The sequence below is a fragment of the Camellia sinensis genome, chromosome 12 (assembly GCF_055761805.1).
Source record: "Camellia sinensis isolate YWXY chromosome 12, ASM5576180v1, whole genome shotgun sequence".
Lineage (NCBI taxonomy): Eukaryota > Viridiplantae > Streptophyta > Magnoliopsida > Ericales > Theaceae > Camellia > Camellia sinensis.
In genome coordinates, this window is record NC_138972.1 from 172,924,822 (window position 1) to 172,948,224 (window position 23,403).

Here is a 23,403-nt window from a genome sequence, read left to right on the forward strand (position 1 = left end):
CTTACCATTTCTCAGGCATTAGGATTCGAACACTCGAACAGTTATTCGGACCCTCTTGCATGATGACAGATATGTAATTATGGAGTTTACTTGCCATTTCTCTAGCATTAGGATTCGAACCCTCGGACACTTATTCGGACCCTCTTGCGTGATGGTAGACATGTAATTATGGTGTTTACTTGTCATTTCTCATGCATTAAGGTTTAAACAGTCGGACATTTATTCAGACCCACTTGCATGATGGCAGATATGTAAATATGGTGTTTACTTGCCATTACTCATGCATTAGGGTTTAAACACTCGGACACTTATTCCGACCCTCTTACATGATGGTAGATATGTAATTATGGTGTTTATTTGCCATTTCTCATGCATTAGGGTTTAAACACACGGACAATTATTCAGACCCTTTTGCATGATGGCAGATATGTAATTATGGTGTGTACTTGCTATTTCTCATGCATTACGGTTTAAACACTCGGACACTTATTCGGACACTCTTGCATGACGGCAGATATGTAATTATGGTGTTTATTTGCCATTTCTCATGCATTAGGGTCTAAACACTCGGGCACCTAATCGGACCCTCTTGCATGATGGCAGATATGTAATTATGGTGTTTACATGCCATTTCTCGAGCATTAGGAATCAAAAATTCGGACACTTATTCGGATCCTCTTGCGTGATGGCAAATGTGTAACTATGATGATTACTTGCCATTTCTCATGCATTAGGGTTCAAACACTCGGACTCATATTGAGACCCTCCTACATTATGGAAGATATGTAATTATGGTGTTCACTTGGCATTTCACATGCATTAGGGCTTAAACACTCGGACACTTAGTCGGACCCCCTTGCATGATGGTAGATATGTAATTATGGTGTTTGTTTGCCGTTTCTCATGCATTAGGGTTTAAACACTCGGACACATATTTGGACTGTCTTGCATGATGGCAGATATGTAATTATGGTGTTTACTTGCCATTTCTCATGCATTGGGGTTTAAACACTTGGACACTTATTCGGACCCTATTGCATGATGGCAGATATGTAATTATGGTGTTCACTGGTCATTTCTCATGCATTAGGGTTTAAACACTCGGGCACTTGTTCCGACCCTCTTGCATGATGGCAGATATGTAATTATGGTGTTTATTTGCCATTTCTCATGCATGTTTACTTGCCATTTCTCCAACATTAGGGTTCAAACACTTGGGCACATATTCAGACCCTCCTGCATGATGGAAGATATGTAATTATTGTGTCTACTTGGCATTTCTCATGCATTTGGGTTTAAACACTCGGACACTTATTCGGACCCTCTTGCATGACGGCAGATATGTAATTATGGAGTTTATTTGTCATTTCTCATGCATTAGTGTTTAAACACTCGGAAACTTATTCGAACCCTCTTCCATGATGGCAGATATGTAATTATGATACTTATTTGTCATTTCTCATGCATTAGGGTTTAAACACTCGGACACTTATTCGGACCCTCTTGAATGGTGGCAGTGTGTAATTATTGTGTTTACTTGACATTTCTCATGCATTAGGGTTTAAACACTTGGACACTTATTCGGATGCTCCTTCATCATGGCAGATATGTAATTATGGTGTTTATTTGCCATTTCTCAGGCATTAGGGTTTGAACACTCGGACACTTATTTGGACCCTCTTGCATGATGGCAGATATGTAATTATGGTGTTTGCTTGCCATTTCTCGAGCATTAGGATTCAAAAATTCGAACACTTATTCGGATCCTCTTACATGATAGCAGATATATAATTATGGTGTTTACTTGTCATTTCTCACGCGTTAGGGTTTAAACACTCTGACACTTATTCTGACTCTCTTGCGTGATGGCAGATATGTAATTATGCAGTTTACTTGCCATTTCTCGAGCATTAGGATTCGAACACTCGGATACTTATTCGGACCCTCTTGCATGATGGCAGATATGTAATTATGGTGTTCATTTACCATTTCTCATGCATTATTGTTTAAACACTCTGACACTTATTTGAACCCTCTTTCATGATGGCAGATATGTAATTAGGGTGTTTACTTAGCATTTCTCATGCATTGGGGTTTACACACTCAGACACTTATTTGGACCCTCTTGCATGATGGCAGATACGTAATTATGGTGTTTACTTGCCATTTCTCGAGCATTTGGATTAGAACACTCGGACAGTTATTCGGACCCCCTTGCATGATGGCAGATATGAAACTATGGTGTTTCCTTGCCATTTCTCGGGTATTAGGATTCAAACACTCGGACAGTTATTCGGACCCTCCTGCATGATGACAGATATGTAATTATGGAGTTTACTTGCCATTTCTCGAGCATTAGGATTCGAACACTCGGACACTTATTCGGACCCTCTTGCGTGATGGCAGATATGTAATTATGGTGTTTACTTGCCATTTCTCATGCATTAGGGTTTAAACACTCGGACACTTATTCAGACCCTCTTGCATGATGGCAGATATGTATTTATGGTGTTTACTTGCCATTACGCATGCATTAGGTTTTAAACACTCGGACACTTATTCCGACCCTCTTGCATGATGGTAGATATCTAATTATGGTGTTTATTTTCCAATTCTCATGCGTTAGGGTCTAAACACTCGGGCACTTTTTCGGACCCTCTTGCATGATGGCATATATGTAATTATGGTGTTTACTTGCCAATTCTCGGGCGTTACGAATCAAAAATTCGGACACTTGTTCGGATCCTCTTGCGTGATGGCAAATGTGTAATTATGGTGTTTACTTGCCATTTCTCACGCATTAGGGTTCAAACACTCGGACACATATTCAGACCCTCCTGCATTATGGAAGATTTGTAATTATGGTGTTCACTTGGCATTTCTCATGCATTAGGGTTTGAACACTCGGACACTTATATGGACCCCCTTGCATGATGGCAGATATGTAATTATGGTGTTTATTTGCCGTTTCTCATGCATTAGGGTTTAAACACTCGGACACATATTCGGACCGTCTTGCATGATGGCAGATATGTAATTATGGTGTTTACTTTCCGTTTCTCATGCATTGGGGTTTAAACACTTGGACACTTATTCGGACCCTCTTGCATGATGGCAGATATGTAATTATGGTGCTTAGTTGCCATTTCTCATGCATTAGGGCTTAAACACTCAGACACTTATTCGGACCCTATTGCATGATGGCAGATATGCAATTATGGCGTTCACTGGTCATTTCTCAAGCATTAGGGTTTAAAAACTCGAACACTCATTCAGACCCTCTTGCATGATGCCAGATATGTAACTATGGTATTTACTTGCCACTTCTTGACCATTAGGATTCGAACACTCGGACAGTTATTCGGACCCACTTGCATGATGACAGATATGTAATTTTGGTGTTTACTTTCCATTTCTCTGGCATTAGGGTTTAAACACTCGAACACTTATTTGGACCCTCTTGCATCATGGCAGATATGTAATTATGCTGTTTACTTGCCATTTCACGGGCATTAGGATTCGAACACTCGGACACTTATTCGAACCCTCTTACATGATGGGAAATATGTAATTATGGTGTTTACTTTTCATTTCTCAAAACATTAGGGTTTAAACTGTAATAACCCGACCCTCGTACATGCTCTTTGTTATATTTTCGGGTCCTATTTTGATGATTTGAATGCTTACTATGAAATCCTATGGGAAATTTAATGTAAGTAAGTGGACCATATGGTTAAGAAGGTCTATCTGTTCAACAAGAAAAATATCTGTTACATCTCTAAGTTAAAAGCAGAAATTGGAAGCCTTAGGATCTTAATTAACTGAAATTGAGTATATATACATGATCAGCATAATTTTTAGGTAATATTAAGCTTGTTTATGAAATTTCAATTTAGGATGATTAAACTGAATGATTTTTGTTTTATTCACCTATGATATGCTTATATATAAGTATATATTTATGTCCATATATGTTGGACTTAGAAGAGTTTCTTCAAGCTATTTCCTAAGAGAGAAAGGATGAGAGGGAGAGTGGAGGTTTGAGAGGAATTCAACAAGGAGAAGGTAGAGAATCTAAGGAGCTCAAGCTTAAGTTAAATCTAATCATTCTCTTAGCTTTGAGTAAGATTTTCCCTTGGTTATGGTATTTGAAGATGGTAATTGTAACCTTGTGTATGTGTAGAAGTTAATGGGTAAAATACCCTTGCTTGGTTGCTGGATTCACTTTGAATTAGCCATGGAGAAGTTGTCTTTGAGCTTTTAATTTGAATTCAAATATGTGGATATATGTTTATGGATGTGTAAAGTTAGAATTCTGATGGATATGTGTATGTTGTGAGCCTAAGAATGATGAACTAAATTAGATTGATGTAATTGCCATCATCTTGACATGATTTTGGACCATGTATTATCAAGTAAGAATGGTAATTTGAGCCTTGTAAATATGTGCCAAAAGGAGGGATTCTGTAAGAATTTTCGGACATTTTTGGGCAGAATCGCCGCACGTGCGGGGTTCAGGGCCGCACGTGCGGGAGGTGCTGCCGCACGTGCGGGGGTCATGGCCGCACGTGCGGGAAATGGTGAAAAACAAGGGCTTGGACACTGTCAAAAAGGCATGTGCAGGACATTTTTGCCGCACGTGCTGGAGAACTTGCCGCACGTGCGGGGCTCAGAGCCGCACGTGCAGCCCATGCTGAAAAACATGGATCGCTCCGTTTTGCGTGTAGAACCCTCTAATGTTGTCAAAATATGTAATTGATGCCTTTTTAATATGTATAAATTCCTTCGAAGTAAAACGAAACAGAAAGTAATCTGATATGAAAAGGAAACTAAACTCTAAAGGTTGAATGTGTGCAGGGCACACTCCGGGAGGAACAAGCACATCATCACAACACTGTGAGTAGTAATATCATTATCCGCTTTACATATGGCTGATGAATTTCATTAGCATTTCGTTCACGCAATTATGTTAATGTTTCAAGTATGCAACTATGTTTATAATTCAAGTAGGTATGGTTGTAAGTATGTAAAGAAAGAAATGGGAAAGATAAAATACCTTCTTTCTATACGACTCTGGGCCTACGGCCATTCAATGTAAGTTGTTACGACATGAAACAAAGTGCTACACGGAACTAAGTGCTACGACGTGAGCCACCTCTAGAATCCGTGTGAGACACCTCTTGAGTTCGTATAAGTATGGTTTCAAGGGCTTTATGCCACTTTCAAGGGCTTCAATGCCAACAAGTTACAAGGGCCTTGTGCCACACGTTTCAAGGGCCTTAGTGCCATATGTTACAAGGGCTTTGTGCCACCATGTTTAAGGGCCTTGTGCCACTATGTTCAAGGGCATTATGCCACCATGTTTAAGGGCTTCAAGCCGTTATGAATTAAGAATGTGATATATCAAGCTTTTATGTTCAAGATTGGGCCTAAGGCCGTTATAAGATGAATACAGAATCAGGCTAACTTTGTAATCTCTGCATTTACACATATATTGATATATGTCATGTTTCAACTTGAGCATTGCTTCATTATGTATTACTATTCACTGAGCCCGGCTCACTCTTTGTTATGTCTGTTTCTGTAGGCAACCAACCAGGTGGTCAATCCTAACCTATGATGCCCGGTTCCTTTTGACAACCTTCGTGTATCCAAGCACTCACAAGGCCACCCATTTTGTGAAGTCTACTAAGATAATTGGCTTATTTCTTGGCTACCCTTCCAAGGTTGATTGTGTATTACTCCAATAGTTTTTGTTACATGCCCGACTACAGGGTTGGGTCTGTATATGTGTTTGTATATATGTACTGTCAAGAAATATTTTTGGATTCTGTCAACCTCTTATGGTGCATGTAATGTATGAGATCCTGGCATGTTAGAAATAGCTCAATGGAATTTGTTTGGTTTTGTATTCTTGTATGTTTTGTGCTTCCGTCAAGGCCCTATATAACGTATATTTATACCAGGTTATATGTCTGTTTGTGAATAGGTCATGCCCGAACTTTTAGGGGCAAGTTTGGGGAGTGACAAGTGGTATCAGAGCACGAGTTGCTATCTCACACACGGATCCATTAAGCTTTAGGGTGTCTAGAAAAGCTTTAGGCATCTTGCATGACATTCTGAAAGTATATGAAAAAGCGATGGCAACGTTAAGTCTACTCTGATAATGCTAACACTTTTGAAATATGTCTATTATGTATAAATGATTATTGTGTAGGCAATGGTGAGGACAAGGACAGAAGATACGGAATATGCTACTTCTGCACGGCTGGATAGAATGGAGAGAATGATTATGGAAATGGCGGAGACCCTACGGCAACAACAGCAACAGCCACAACAACCACCCCCACCACTAGTACCTCCACCAGCAGTACAAGATTTCCATGCTGAAGACCGGACTATCACCCTTACTAAGGAGTTTAAAAAGATGAAACCGCCATCCTTCAAAGGAGGAATAGAACCAATGAAAGCTGAAGCATGGGTGTTGGGAATAGAGAAGCTATTTGAAGTCTTTCCCTGCACAGAAGCTCAGAAGGTGCAATTGGCTGCCTTTACTCTTGAGGATGAGGCACGCAGATGGTGGATGCTTACAAGAACTGTGCATCAAGGGTTGACATGGGACAGATTTTTGGAATTGTTTTATGACAAGTACTTCCCTCAAAGTATGCGAGATAAGAAGGTAACGGAATTCGAAACTCTCAGGCAAGGGAACAAAATCGTTGCGGAATACGAAGCCCAATTTGTAGAATTAGCTCGGTTTGCACCCCATATGGTGGATACGGATTATAAGAAGGCGCGCAAATTTGAAGGGGGATTACGAAGTGCTATCCTGGATAAGGTCAACATGTTGAAGCTACCTACTTACGTTGATGTGTTGGAGAGAGCCGTTATAGCGAAAGGAAATCTCGCTACTCAGAGCCGAATCTCGGAATGGAAAGGGAAGAGACAAAATACTCAATGGTCGAAGGGATCACCTACTCCACCAAACAAGAAGCAGACTTTAGGGAGTTCAAATACTTCTACCCCTAGTCAGGATTCAATACCGACTTGTCCGGAATGTTGGAAGAAGCATCGTGGAACGTGCTATCGGAAGTCTGGAGCCTGTTTCCAGTGTGGCAAGACGGGTCATTTGATCAAGGATTGCCCTCAAAGAAATCAACAAAGCAATAATAGAACCACTACAAGTTCAGCGGGGTCTGCACCAACTTCCAACACCAAGACACCTGTTAAACCTGCTAATAATAAAGACACTGCGAGACAAGGCAGGGTGTTCGCATTGGTTCCGAGAGATGTGCAAAATGCGGCAACGGTTGTGTCAGGTACATTTATCGTTCACGGTCATTTCGCTCACGTATTATTTGATTCTGGCTCCACCCACTCTTTTGTGTCGAAACCATTTGCTCCTAATTTAGATAAAACTGAAGAAAAACTGTCTTATATGTTGTGTGTGTCTTCACCTTTGGGAGGCCCTATGATTTGTACTTCTATCTATGTTGCTTTTGAACTCCAACTTGGGGATATCCGGGTATATGCCACTCTGTTGCCTCTTGATATGGCCTATTTTGATATTATTCTGGGAATGGACTGGTTAGGTGAATATGGTGCAACTATAGATTGTTTGACTAAACAAATCAGTTTCCACCCTCCGGGGCAATCAGGGTCTACCTTTCAGGGACATGGAGTGACTTCACCACCATATTTAATTTCTGCAGCAAGGACTTGTAAATTAATTCAGAAAGGGTGTCAGGGGTATTTATGCAGTGTTCTAGAGGGGCAAATAGTGAATGGGAATACCGACATGATCCCAGTTGTCTGTGAATTTCCGGATGTTTTTCCAGAAGAATTACCAGGACAGTTAATAGATCGTGAAATTGAGTTTACAATTGACGTAGCACCGGGAACTCAACCATTTCTAAAACTCCGTATAGAATGTCGCCAGTTGAGATGAAAGAATTGAAAATGCAGTTGCAAGATTTATTGGACAAGGGATTTATCCGCCCGAGTGTATCTCCGTGGGGTGCACCAGTTTTGTTTGTAAGGAAGAAGGATGGAACACTCCGGCTTTGTATCGATTACAGAGAACTTAACAAAGTTACAATCAAGAATAAGTGTTCGTTGCCAAGAATTGATGACCTATTTGATCAGCTTCAAGGGGCACAGGTCTTTTCTAAGATTGATCTACGGTCTGGATACCATCAATTAAAAGTCAAGGCTGATGATGTTGAGAAGACAGCTTTTCGAACTGGGTACGGTCATTACGAATTTTTGGTCATGCCCTTCGGAGTTACTAATGCCCCAGCAGCCTTTATGGATTTAATGAACCGCGTTTTTAAGTCCTATCTGGATGAATTTGTGGTGGTCTTTATTGATGATATCCTCATTTATTCAAAGAATGTGGAAGCTCATGAAACCCATCTTCGCTTAATTCTTCAAACCCTCCGGGAAAGGAAATTGTATGCAAAGCTTAAGAAATGTGAATTTTGGCTATTCGAGGTGGCATTCCTGGGGCATATTATCACAAAGGAAGGAGTTTCTGTTGATCCACACAAAATTGAGGCGATTGTGAAATGGCCGACTCCTACCAATGTGACCGATGTGCGTAGCTTCATGGGATTAGCTGGCTATTACAGGAGATTCGTTCAAGATTTTTCTAAAATTGCTGGGCCACTTACACAACTGACTCGGAAGGGAGTTGCGTTTGAATGGTCAAAAGAGCGGGAATCTGCTTTCCAGGAATTAAAGATGAAATTAACCACAGCTCCAGTTTTAGCTTTACCATCTGGCATCGAAGGGTTCGTAATTTATAGTGATGCGTCTCATAAAGGATTAGGGTGTGTGCTTATGCAAGGTGGAAGGGTTATTGCCTATGATTCATGACAGCTTAAACCCCATGAAAAGAATTATCCCACGCATGATCTTGAGCTCGCGGCGGTGGTTTTTGCTCTAAAGATATGGCGGCACTATTTGTATGGTACTACCTGTGAAGTTTACACCGACCACAAAAGCCTTAAGTACCTTTTTACCCAGAAGGAATTGAACATGCGGCAGCGCCGGTGGTTAGAGTTAATTGAAGACTATGATTTACAGATCCATTAGCATCCCGGTAAGGCCAACACGGTTGCAGATGCTCTTAGTCGGAAAAATATGGGAGATTTGGCCAACCTGTTTACGGAGCAAAGGGAATTGATGAATGACTTGGATAAAATGAGGGTGGAATTTAAGATACCTGGGCAGGAAACAGTACTGGCAGCAGTAATGGCTCAACTGACTTTGCTTGAAGATATTAAGTCACATCAAATGGAGGATGACGTTCTAAAGAAGGTATGTGATGAATTGGAGACCAAGCCACAATCGGGGTTCAGTTTAGTGGATTCGGTACTCAAATTTCAAGACCGAGTATGTGTCCCCAATGTGTTGGAACTTAAACGAAAATTAATGGAAGAAGCACACGCCTCAAGATTTTCCATGCATCCGGGAAGCACTAAAATGTACCGGGATTTGAAACAAAATTTTTGGTGGCCAAACATGAAAAAGGAGATTGCAGACTTCGTCTCTATGTGCTTGCAATGTCAGCAAGTGAAAGCGGAGCATCAAAGACCAGCGGGATTATTACAACCCCTTCCAATCTCGGAATGGAAGTGAGAGCATTTAACCATGGATTTCGTTATGGGATTACCACGGACACCTCGGGGTATGAATTCTATATGGGTCATTGTTGACCGATTAACTAAGTCTGCCCACTTTCTGCCAGTGAAGACTCAGTACAATGCAGATAAACTGGCGGTCCTTTATGTGAATGAAATTGTAAGACTGCATGGTGTACCGGTCTCAATTGTATCGGATAGGGATCCAAAGTTCGTTTCCAGATTCTGGCAAAGTTTACAAGAAGCCATGGGTACAGAATTAAAATTCAGCACAGCTTTCCATCCTCAGACTGATGGTCAATCCGAGAGAACAATACAAACTCTGGAAGATATGCTCCGGATGTGTGTGCTAGAGTTTCAAGAAAGTTGGGAAACCCATTTACCACTGGTAGAGTTTGCATATAACAATAGTTACCACTCAAGTATTGTAATGGCACCCTATGAAGCATTGTATGGAAGACCGTGTCGTTCTCCCGTATGTTGGGCTGAAGTTGGAGATAAATCCTTGCTAGGGCCTGAAATTGTTCAGCTGACAATTGAAAAAGTTAAAATTATTCGGGAAAGATTAAAAACGGCTCAAAGTAGACAAAAGAGTTATGCGGATAACCGACAGAGAGATTTGGAATTCGAAGTGGGCAGTCACGTCTTTATAAAAGTTACTCCGATGAAAGGCCATCCAAGATTCGGGAAAAGGGGTAAGTTAACGCCCCGCTACGTTGGTCCCTTTCAAATTCTGGAAAGGGTGGGTCTGGTAGCTTATCGGGTTGCCCTTCCGCCACATATGAGCCAAGTACATAATGTGTTTCATGTCTCTATGCTTCGGAGGTACCTTGCGGATCCGTCTCATGTTATTGATTATCACCAGATTGAACTAGATGATAAGTTAACTTATGAGGAGAAACCAATCCGCATTTTAGATCGGCAAGTGAAACAATTACGAAACCGAGAAATTCCAATGGTAAAAGTGGAATGGCAGGAACATTACAGAACCGATGCAACCTGGGAAAAAGAGGAGGAAATGCAACATCAGTATCCGCATTTGTTTCTACCCTAAGGTAAAACAAGTTTGAGGGACCAAACTTATTTAAGGGGGGGAGAGTGTAATAACCCGACCCTCGTACATGCTCTTTGTTATATTTTCAGGTCCTATTTTGATGATTTGAATGCTTACTATGAAATCCTATGGGAAATTTAATGTAAGTAAGTGGACCATATGGTTAAGAAGGTCTATCTGTTCAACAAGAAAAATATCTGTTACATCTCTAAGTTAAAAGCAGATATTGGAAGCCTTAGGATCTTAATTAACTGAAATTGAGTATATATACATGATCAGCATAATTTTTAGGTAATATTAAGCATGTTTATGAAATTTCAATTTAGGATGATTAAACTGAATGATTTTTGTTTTATTCACCTATGATATGCTTATATATAAGTATATATTTATGTCCATATATGTTGGACTTAGAAGAGTTTCTTCAAGCTGTTTCCTAAGAGAGAAAGGATGAGAGGGAGAGTGGAGGTTTGAGAGGAATTCAACAAGGAGAAGGTAGAGAATCTAAGGAGCTCAAGCTTAAGGTAAATCTAATCATTCTCTTAGCTTTGAGTAAGATTTTCCCTTGGTTATGGTATTTGAAGATGGTAATTGTAACCTTGTGTATGTGTAGAAGTTAATGGGTAAAATACCCTTGCCTGGTTGCTGGATTCACTTTGAATTAACCATGGAGAACTTGTCTTTGAGCTTTTAATTTGAATTCAAATATGTGGATATATGTTTATGGATGTGTAAAGTTAGAATTCTCATGGATGCATTAGGGTTTAAACACTCGGGCACTTATTTGGACCCTCTTGCGTGATGGCAGATATGTAATTATGGTGTTTACTTGCCATTTCTCGTGCATTAGGATTCAAAAATTCGGACAATTATTCGGATCCTCTTACGTGATGACAAATGTGTAATTATGGTGTTTACTTGCCATTTCTCATGCATTAGGGTTCAAACACTCGAACACATATTCGGACCCTCCTGCATGATGGAAGATATGTAATTATGGTGTTTACATGGCATTTCTCATGCATTAGGGTTTAAACACGGGGACACTTATTCGGACCCTCTTGCATGATGGCAGATATGTAATTATGGTGTTTATTTGTCATTTCTCATGCATTAGGGTTTAAACACTCGGACACTTATTCGGACCGTCTTGCATGATGGCAGATATGTAATTATGGTGTTTATTTGCCATTTCACATGGATTACGGTTTAAACACTCGGACACTTATTCGGACCGTCTTGCATGATGGCAGATTTGTAATTGTGGTGTTTATTTGCCATTTCTCATGCATTGGGGATTAAACACTCGGACACTTATTCGAACCATCTTGCATGATGGCAGATATGTAATTATGGTGTTTGTTTGCCATTTCTCATGCATTAGGGTTTAAACACTCGGACACTTATTCGGACCCCCTTGCATGATGGCAAATATGTAATTAAGCTGTTTACTTGCCATTTCTTGAGCATTAGGATTCGAACACTCGGACACATATTCGGACCCTCTTGCATGTTGGCAGATACGTAATCATGGTGTTTACTTGCCATTTCTCAAAGCATTAGTGTTTAAACACTCGGACACTTATTCGGACCCGCTTGCATGATGGCAAATATGTAATTATGGTGTTTATTTGCCATTTCTCATGTATTAGGGTTTAAACACTCGGACACTTATTCGAACCTTCTTGCCTGATGACGGATATGTAATTACGGTGTTTACTTGCCGTTTCTCATGCATTAGGGTTTAAAAATTAGGAAACTTATTCGGACCCTCTTACATGATTGCAGATATGTAATTATGGTGTTTACTTGCCATTTCTCGAGCATTAGGATTCGAACACTCGGACACTTATTAGGACCCTCTTGCGTGATAGCTGATATGTAATTATGGTGTTTACTTGCCGTTTCTCATGCACTAGGGTTTAACTGTCGGACACCTAATCAGACCCTCTTGCATGATGGCAGATATGTAATTATAGTGTTTACTTGCCATTTCTCAGGCATTAGGATTCGAACACTCGGACAGTTATTTGGACCCTCTTGCATGATGGCAGATATGTAATTATGGTGTTCGTTTGCCATTTCTCAAGCATTAGGATTCGAACACTCGGACACTTATTCGCAACCTCTTGCGTGATGGCAGACATGTAATTATGGTGTTTACTGGGCATTTCTCTTGTATTAGGGTTTAAACACTCGGACACTTATACAGACCCTCTTGCATGATGGCAGATATGTAATTATCGTGTTTACTTGCCATTACTCATGCATTAGGGTCTAAACACTCGGACACTTATTCCGACCCTCTTGCATCATGGCAGATATGTAATTATGGTGTTTATTTTCCATTTCTCATGCATTAGGTTTGAACACTCGGACACTTATTCGGACCCTCTTGCTTGATGGCAGATATGTAATTATCGTGTGTACTTGCAATTTCTCATGCATTAGGGTTTAAACACTCGAACACCAATTCGGACTCTCTTGCATGACGGCAGATATGTAATTATGGTGTTTATTTGCCATTTCTCATGCATTAGGGTTTAAACACTCGGGCACTTATTTGGACCCTCTTGCGTGATGGCAGATATGTAATTATGGTGTTTACTTGCCATTTCTCGTGCATTAGGATTCAAAAATTCGGACAATTATTCGGATCCTCTTACGTGATGACAAATGTGTAATTATGGTGTTTACTTGCCATTTCTCATGCATTAGGGTTCAAACACTCGAACACATATTCGGACCCTCCTACATGATGGAAGATATGTAATTATGGTGTTTACATGGCATTTCTCATGCATTAGGGTTTAAACACGGGGGCACTTATTCGGACCCTCTTGCATGATGGCAGATATGTAATTATGGTGTTTATTTGTCATTTCTCATGCATTAGGGTTTAAACACTCGGACACTTATTCGGACCGTCTTGCATGATGGCAGATATGTAATTATGGTGTTTATTTGCCATTTCACATGGATTACGGTTTAAACACTCGGACACTTATTCGGACCGTCTTGCATGATGGCAGATTTGTAATTGTGGTGTCTATTTGCCATTTCTCATGCATTGGGGATTAAACACTCGGACACTTATTCGAACCATCTTGCATGATGGCAGATATGTAATTATGGTGTTTGTTTGCCATTTCTCATGCATTAGGGTTTAAACACTCGGACACTTATTCGGACCGCCCTTCATGATGGTAGATATGTAATTATGGTGTTTATTTGCCACTACCCAGGCATTAGGGTTTAAACACTCGGACACTTATTCGGACCCTCTTGCACGATGGCAGATATTTAATTATGCTGTTTATTTGTCATTTCTCATGCATTAGGGTTTAAACACTCGGACACTTATTCGGACCGTCTTGCATGATGGCAGATATGTAATTATGGTGTTCACTTGGCAATTCTCATGCATTAGGGTTTAAACCCTCGGACACTTATTCGGAAACCCTTGCATGATGGCAGATATGTGATTATGGTGTTTATTTGTCGTTTTTCATGCATTAAGGTTTAAACACTCGGGTACTTATTCGGACCGTCTTGCCTGATGGCAGATATGTAATTATGGGGTTTACTTGCCATTTCTCATGCATTCGGTTAAAACACTCGAACACTTATTCGGACCCTCTTGCATGATGGCAGATATGTAATTATGTTGCTTAGTTGCCATTTCTCATGCATTAGGGTTTAAACAATCGGACACTTATTCGGACCGTATTGCACGATGGCAGATATGTAATTATGGTGTTCACTGGGCATTTCTCATGCATTAGGGTTTAGACACTCGGACACTTATTCGGACCGTCTTGCATGATGGCAGATATGTAATTATGGTGTTTACTTGCCATTTCTCATGCATTGGGGTTTAAACACTTGGACACTTATTCGGACCCTCCAGCATGACGGCAGATATGTAATTATGGTGCTTAGTTTCCATTTCTCATGCATTAGGGTTTAAACACTCGAACACTTATTCGGACCCTATTGCGTTATGGCAGATATGTATTTATGGTGTTTACTTGTCATTTCTCATGCATTAGGTTTTAAAAACTAGGACACTTGTTTAGACCCTCTTGCATGATGCCAGATATGTAATTATGGTATTTACCTACCATTTCTCGAGCATTAGGATTCGAACACTCGGACAGTTATTCGGACCCACTTGCATGATGACAGATATGTAATTATGGTGTTTACTTGCCACTTCTCAGGCATTAGGGTTAAAACACTCGGACACTTATTCGGACCCTCTTGCATAGTGGCAGATATGTAATTATGCAGTTTACTTGCCATTTCTCGAGCATTAGGATTCGAACACTCGGACACTTATTCGGACCCTCTTACATGGTGGCAAACATGTAGTTATGGTGTTTACTTGCCATTTCTGAAAACATTATGGTGTAAACACTCGGACACTTATTCGGACCCTCTTGCATGATGGCAAATATGTAACTATGCTGTTTATTTGCTATTTCTCATGTATTAGGGATTAAACACCCGGACACTTATTCGGACCCTCTTGCCTGATGACAGATATGTAATTATGGTGTTTACTTGCCATTTCTCGTACATTAGGGTTTAAAAACTAGGAAACTTATTCGGACCCTCTTGCATGATGGCGGATATGTAATTATAGTGTTTACTGGCCATTTCTCGAGCATTAGGATTCGAACACTCGGACACTTATTCGGACCCTCTTGCGTGATAGCTAAAATGTAATTATGGTGTTTACTTGCCATTTCTCATGCATTAGGGTTAAACTGTCGGACACTTAATCAGACCCTCTTGCATGATGGCAGATATGTAATTATGGTGTTCACTTGCCATTTCTCGAGCATTAGGATTCAAAAATTCGGACACTCATTCGGATCCTCTTGCGTGATGGCAAATGTGTAATTATGGTTTTTACTTGCGATTTCTAATGCAATAGGGTTCAAACACTCGGACACTTATTCGGACCCTCTTGCATGATGGCAGATATGTAATTATGGTGTTTATTTGCCATTTCTCATGGATTACGGTTTAAACACTCGGACACTTATTCGGACCATCTTGCATGACGGCAGATTTGTAATTGTGGTGTTTATTTGCCATTTCTCATGCATTGGGGATTAAACACTCGGACACTTATTCGAACCATCTTGCATGATGGCAGATATGTAATTATGGTGTTTGTTTGCCATTTCTCATGCATTAGGGTTTAAACACTCGGACACTTATTCGGACCCTCCTCCATGATGGTAGATATGTAATTATGGTGTTTATTTGCAACTTCTCAGGCATTAGGGTTTAAACACTCGGACACTTATTCGGACCCTCTTGCAAGATGGCAGATATTTAATTATGGTGTTTATTTGCCATTTCTCATGGATTACGGTTTAAACACTCGGACACTTATTCGGACCATCTTGCATGACGGCAGATTTGTAATTGTGGTGTTTATTTGCCATTTCTCATGCATTGGGGATTAAACACTCGGACACTTATTCGAACCATCTTGCATGATGGCAGATATGTAATTATGGTGTTTGTTTGCCATTTCTCATGCATTAGGGTTTAAACACTCGGACACTTATTCGGACCCTCCTCCATGATGGTAGATATGTAATTATGGTGTTTATTTGCAACTTCTCAGGCATTAGGGTTTAAACACTCGGACACTTATTCGGACCCTCTTGCAAGATGGCAGATATTTAATTATGGTGTTTATTTGTCATTTCTCATGCATTAGGATTTAAACACTCGGACACTTATTCGGACCCTCTTGCATGATGGCAGATATGTAATTATGGTGTTTATTTGCCATTTCTCATGGATTACGGTTTAAACACTCGGACACTTATTCGGACCATCTTGCATGACGGCAGATTTGTAATTGTGGTGTTTGTTTGCCATTTCTCATGCATTGGGGATTAAACACTCGGACACTTATTCGAACCATCTTGCATGATGGCAGATATGTAATTATGGTGTTTGTTTGCCATTTCTCATGCATTAGGGTTTAAACACTCGGACACTTATTCGGACCCTCCTCCATGGTGGTAGATATGTAATTATGGTGTTTATTTGCAACTTCTCAGGCATTAGGGTTTAAACACTCGGACACTTATTCGGACCCCCTTGCAAGATGGCAGATATTTAATTATGGTGTTTATTTGTCATTTCTCATGCATTAGGATTTAAACACTCGGACACTTATTCGGACCGTCTTGCATGATGGCAGATATGCAATTATGGTGTTTACTTGCCATTTCTCATGCATTGGGGTTTAAACACTCGGACACTTATTCGGACCCTTTTGCATGATGGCAGATATGTAATTACGGTGTGTACTTGCTATTTCTCATGCATTAGGGTTTAAACACTCAGACACTTATTCGGACTCTCTTGCATGACGGCAGATATGTAATTATGGTGTTTATTTGCCATTTCTCATGCATTAGGCTCTAAACACTCGGGCACTTATTCGGACCCTCTTGCATGATGGCAGATATGTAATTATGGTGTTTACTTGCCAATTCTCGAGCATTAGGAATCAAAAATTTGGACAATTATTCGGATCCTCTCGCGTGATGGCAAATGTGTAATTATGGTGTTTACTTGCCATTTCTCATGCATTAGGGTTCAAACACTCGGACACATATTCAGACCCACCTGCATTATGGAAGTTATGTAATTATGGTGTTCACTTGGCATTTCTCATGCATTAGGGTTTAAACCCTCGGACACTTATTCGGACCCCCTTGCATGATGGCAGATATGTAATTATGGTGTTTATTTGTCGTTTCTCATGCATTAGGGTTTAAACACTCGGGTATTTATTCGGACCATCTTGCATGATGGCAGATATGTAATTATGGTGTTTACTTGCCATTTCTCATGCATTGGGGTTAAAACACTCGGACACTTATTCGGACCCTCTTGCATGATGGCAGATATGTAATTATGGTGCTTAGTTGCCATTTCTCACGCATTAGGGTTTCAACACTCGGACACTTATTCGGACCGTATTGCATGATGGCAGATATGTAATTATGGTGTTCACTGGTCATTTCTCATGCATTAGGGTTTAAAAACTCGGACACCAATTCAGACCCTCTTGCATGATGCCAAATATGTAATTATGGTATTGACTTCCCATTTCTCGAGCATTAGGATTCGAACACTTGGACAGTTATTCGGACCCACTTGCATGATGACAGATATGTAATTATGGTGTTTAGTTGCCATTTCTCAGGTATTAGGGTTTAAACACTCGGACACTTATTTGGACACTCTTGGATGATGGCAGATATGTAATTATGTTGTTTACGTGCCATTTCTCGGGCATTAGGATTCCAACACTCGGACACTTTTTCGGACCCTCGTACATGATGCCAAATATGCAATTATGGTGTTTACTTGTCATTTCTCAAAATATTAGGGTTTGAACACTCGGACACATATTCGGACCCACTTGCATGATGGCAAATATGTAATTATGGTGTTTATTTGCCATTTCTCATGTATTAGGGTTTAAACACCCGGACACTTATTCAGACCCTCTTGCCTAATGACAGATATGTAATTATGGTGTTTACTTGCCATTTCTCATGCATTGGGGTTTAAAAACTAGGAAATTTATTCGGACCCTCTTGCATGATGGCAGATATGTAATTATAGTGTTTACTTGCCATTTCTCGAGCATTTGGATTTGAACACTCGGACACTTATTCGGGCCCTCTTGCATGATAGCTGATATGTAATTATGGTGTTTACTTGCCATTTCTCATGCATTAGGGTTCAACTGTCGGACACTTAAACAGACCCTCTTGCATGATGGCAGATATGTAATTATGGTGTTTACTAGCCATTTCTCGAGCATTAGGATTCAAAAATTCGGACACTTATTCGGATCCTCTTGCGTGATGGCAAATGTGTAATTATGGTGTTTACTTGCCATTTCTCATCATTAGGGTTCAAACACTCGGACACATATTCAGACCCTCCTGCATGATGGAAGATATGTAATTATGGTGTTTACTTGGCATTTCTCATGCATTTGGGTTTAAACACTCGGACACTTATTCGGACCCTCTTGCATGATGGCAGACATGTAATTATGGTCTTTATTTTGCCATTTCTCATGGATTAGGGTTTAAACACTCGGACACTTATTCGGACCGTGTTGCATGATGGCAGATATGTAATAGTGGTGTTTATTTGCCATTTCTCATGCATTGAGGTTTAAACACTTGGACACTTATTCGGACCTTCTTGCATGATGGCAGATATGTAATTATGGTGCTTGTTTGCCATTTCTCATCCATTAGGGTTTAAATACTCGGACACTTATTCAGACCCTATTGCATTATGGCAGATATGTAATTATGGTGTTTATTTGCCATTTCTCATGCATTGGGGTCAAAAAACTCGGACACTTATTCGGACCCTCTTGCATGATGCCAGATATGTAATTATGGTGTTTATTTGCCATTTCTCGAGCATTAGGATTCGAACACTCGGACAGTTATTCGGACCCTCTTGCAAGATGACAGATATATAATTATGGTGTTTACTTGCCATTTCTCAAGCATTAGGGTTTAAACACTCGGACACTTATTCGGACCCTCTTGCATGATGGCTGATATGTCATTTTGTTGTTTACTTGCCATTTCTTCAGCATTAGGATTCGAACACTCGGACACATATTCGGACCCTCTTGCGTGATGGCAGATACGTAATTATGGTGTTTACTTGCCATTTCTCAAAGCATTAGGGTTTAAATACTCGGACACTTATTCGGACCCTCTTGCATGATGACGGATATGTAATTATGGTGTTTATTTGCTATTTCTCATGTATTAGGGTTTAATAACTCGCACACTTATTCGGACCTTCTTGCCTGATGACGGATATGTAATTACGGTGTTTACTTGCCGTTTCTCATGCATTAGGGTTTAAAAACTAGGAAACTTATTCGGACCCTCTTCCATGATGACGGATATGTAATTATGGTGTTTATTTGCTATTTGTCATGTACTAGGGTTTAATAACTCGCACACTTATTCGGACCTTCTTGCCTGATGACGGATATGTAATTACGGTGTTTACTTGCCGTTTCTCATGCATTAGGGTTTAAAAACTAGGAAACTTATTCGGACCCTCTTGCATGATGGCAGATATGTGATTATGCTGTTTACTTGCCATTTCTCGAGCATTAGGATTCGAACACCCGGACACCTATTCGGACCCCCTTGCGTGATAGTTGATATGTAATTATGGTGTTTACTTGCCTTTTCTCATGTATTAGGGTTTAACTATCGGACACTTAATCAGACCCTCTTGCATTATGGCTGATATGTAATTATGGTGTTTACTTGCCATTTCTCTGGCATTAGGATTCGAACACTCGGACAGTTATTCGGACCCTCTTGCATGATGGCAGATATGTAATTATGGTCTTTGTTTGCCATTTCTCAAGCATTAGGATTCGAACAATCGGACACTTATTCGGACCCTCTTGCGTGGTGGTAGATATGTAATTATGGTGTTTACTTGCCATTTCGCATGCATTAGGGTTTAAACACTCGGACACTTATACAGACCCTCTTGGAGGATGGCAGATATGTAAATATGGTGCTTACTTGCCATTACTCATGCATTAGGGTTTAAACACTCGGACACTTATTCCGACCCTCTTCTATCATAGCAGATATGTAATTATGGTGTTTATGTGCCATTTCTCATGCATTAGGTTTTAAACACTCGGACACTTATTCGGACCCTCTTGCATGATGGAAGATATGTAATTATCGTGTGTACTTGCTATTTATCATGCATTAGGTTTTAAACACTCAGACACTTATTCGGACTCTCTTGCATGATGGCAGATATGTAATTATGGTGTTTATTTGCCATTTCTCATGCATTACGGTTTAAACACTCGGACACTTATTTGGACCCTCTTGCATGATGGCAGATATGTAATTATGGTGTTTACTTGCCATTTCTCGAGCATTAGGATTCAAAAATTCGGACACTTATTCGGATCCTCTTACGTGATGGCAAATGTGTAATTATGGTGTTTACTTGCCATTTCTCATGCATTAGGGTTCAAACAGTCGGACACATATTCGGACCCTCCTGCATGATGGAAGATATGTAATTATGGTGTTTACTTGGCATTTCTCATGCATTAGGGTTTAAACACTCGGACAGATATTTGGCTCTTGTATGATGGCAGATATGTAATTATGGTGTTTATTTGTCATTTCTCATGCAATAGGGTTAAAACACTCGGACACTTATTCGGACTGCCTTGCATGATGGCAGGTATGTAATTATGGTGTTTACTTGCCATTTCTCATGCATTGGGGTTTAAACACTTGGACATTTATTCGGACCCTCCAGCATGATGGCAGATATGTAATTATGGTGCTTAGTTGCCATTTCTCATGCATTAGGGTTTAAACACTCGGACACTTATTCGGACCCTATTGGATTATGGCAGATATGTATTTATGGTGTTTACTTGCCATTTCTCGTGCATTAGAATTTAACTGTCGGACACTTAATCAGACCCTCTTGCATGATGGAAGATATGTAATTATGGTGTTTACTTGCCATTTCTATGGCATTAGGATTCGAACACTCGGACAGTCATTCGGACCCTCTTGCATGATGGCAGATATGGAATTATGGTGTTTGTTTGCCATTTCTCAAGCATTAGGATTCGAACACTCGGACACTTATTCGGACCCTCTTGCGTGATAGCTGATATGTAATTATGGTGTTTACTTGCCATTTCTCATGCATTAGGGTTTAACTGTTGGACACTTAATCAGACCCTCTTGCATGATGGAAGATATGTAATTATGGTGTTTACTTGCCATTTCTATGGCATTAGGATTCGAACACTCGGACAGTCATTCGGACCCTCTTGCATGATGGCAGATATGGAATTATGGTGTTTGTTTGCCATTTCTCAAGCATTAGGATTCGAACACTCGGACACTTATTCGGACCCTCTTGCGTGATGGCAGATATGTAATTATGGTGTTTACTTGCCATTTCTCATGCATTAGGGTTTAAACACTCGGACACTTATTCGGACCCTCTTGCATGATGGCAGATATGTAATTATGGTGTTTATTTGTCATTTCTCATGCATTAGGGTTAAAACACTCGGACACTTTTTCGGACTGCCTTGCATGATGGCAGGTATGTAATTATGGTGTTCATTTGCCATTTCTCATGCATTTGGGTTTAAACACTTGGACATTTATTCGGACCCTCCAGCATGATGGCAGGTATGTAATTATGGTGCTTAGTTGCCATTTCTCATGCATTAGGGTTTAAACACTCGGACACTTATTCGGACCCTATTGTATTATGGCAGATATGTATTTATGGTGTTTACTTGTCATTTCTCATGCATTAGGATTTAAAAAGTAGGACACTTGTTCAGACCCTCTTGCATGATGCTAGATATGTAATTATGCTATTTACTTGCCATTTCTCGAGCATTAGGATTCGAACACTCCGACAGTTATTCGGACCCACTTACATGATGACAGATATGTACTTATGGTGTTTACTTGCCATTTCACAGGCATTAGGGTTTAAACGCTCAGTCACTTATTCGGACCCTCTTACATGTTGGCAGATATGTAATTATGCTGTTTACTTGCCATTTCTCGAGCATTAGGATTCGAACATTCGGACCCTTATTCGGACCCTCTTACATGATGGCAAATATGTAATTGTGGTGTTTACTTGCCATTTCTCAAAACATTAGGGTTTAAACACTCGGACACTTATTCGTACCCTCTTGCATGATGGCAAATATGTAATTATGGTGTTTATTTGCCATTTCTCATGTATTAGGGTTTAAACACCCGGACAATTATTCGGACCCTCTTGCCTGATGACAGATATGTAGTTATGGTGTTTACTTGCCATTTCTCATGCATTAGGGTTTAAAAACTAGGAAACTTATTCGGACCATCTTGCATGATGGCAGATATGTAATTATAGTGTTTACTTGCCATTTCTCGAGCATTAGGATTTGAACACTCGGACACTTATTCGGACCCTCTTGCGTGATAGCTGATATGTAATTATGGTGTTTACTTCCCATTTCTCATGCATTAGGGTTTAACTGTCGGACACTTAATCTGACCCTCTTGCATGATGGCAGATATGTAATTATGGTGTTTACTTGCCATTTCTCGAGCATTAGGATTCCAAAATTCGGACACTCATTCGGATCCTCTTGCGTGACGACAAATGTGTAATTATGGTGTTTACTTGCCATTTCTCATGCATTAGGGTTCAAACACTCGGACACATATTCGGACCCTCCTCCATGATGGAAGATATGTAATTATGGTATTTACTTGGCATTTCTCATGCATTAGGGTTTAAACACTCGGACATTTATTCGGACCCTCTTGCATGATGGCAGATATGTAATTATGGTGTTTATTTGTCATTTCTCATGCATTAGGGTTTAAACACTCGGACACTTATTCGGACCGTCTTACATGATGGCAGATATGTAAATGTGGTGTTTACTTGCCATTTCTCATGCATTGGGGTTTAGACACTCGGACACTTATTCGGACCCTCTTGCATGATCGCAGATATGTAATTATGGTGCTTATTTGCCATTTCTCATGCATTTGGGTTTAAACACTCGGACAATTATTT

General features: G+C 40.1%; 1 protein-coding gene across 1 annotated transcript; it reads left to right on the forward strand.

The window, feature by feature from the left end:
- Window positions 1–6,463: 6,463 nt before the first annotated feature.
- Window positions 6,464–9,096, forward strand: LOC145804044 (uncharacterized). Its single transcript, XM_082897459.1, has 3 exons — window positions 6,464–7,888; window positions 8,212–8,595; window positions 8,881–9,096. Exons 1-3 carry the CDS (start codon window positions 6,464–6,466, stop codon window positions 9,094–9,096), a joined length of 2,025 nt encoding a protein of 674 aa, XP_082753585.1.
- The last annotated feature ends 14,307 nt before the right edge of the window (window positions 9,097–23,403 follow it).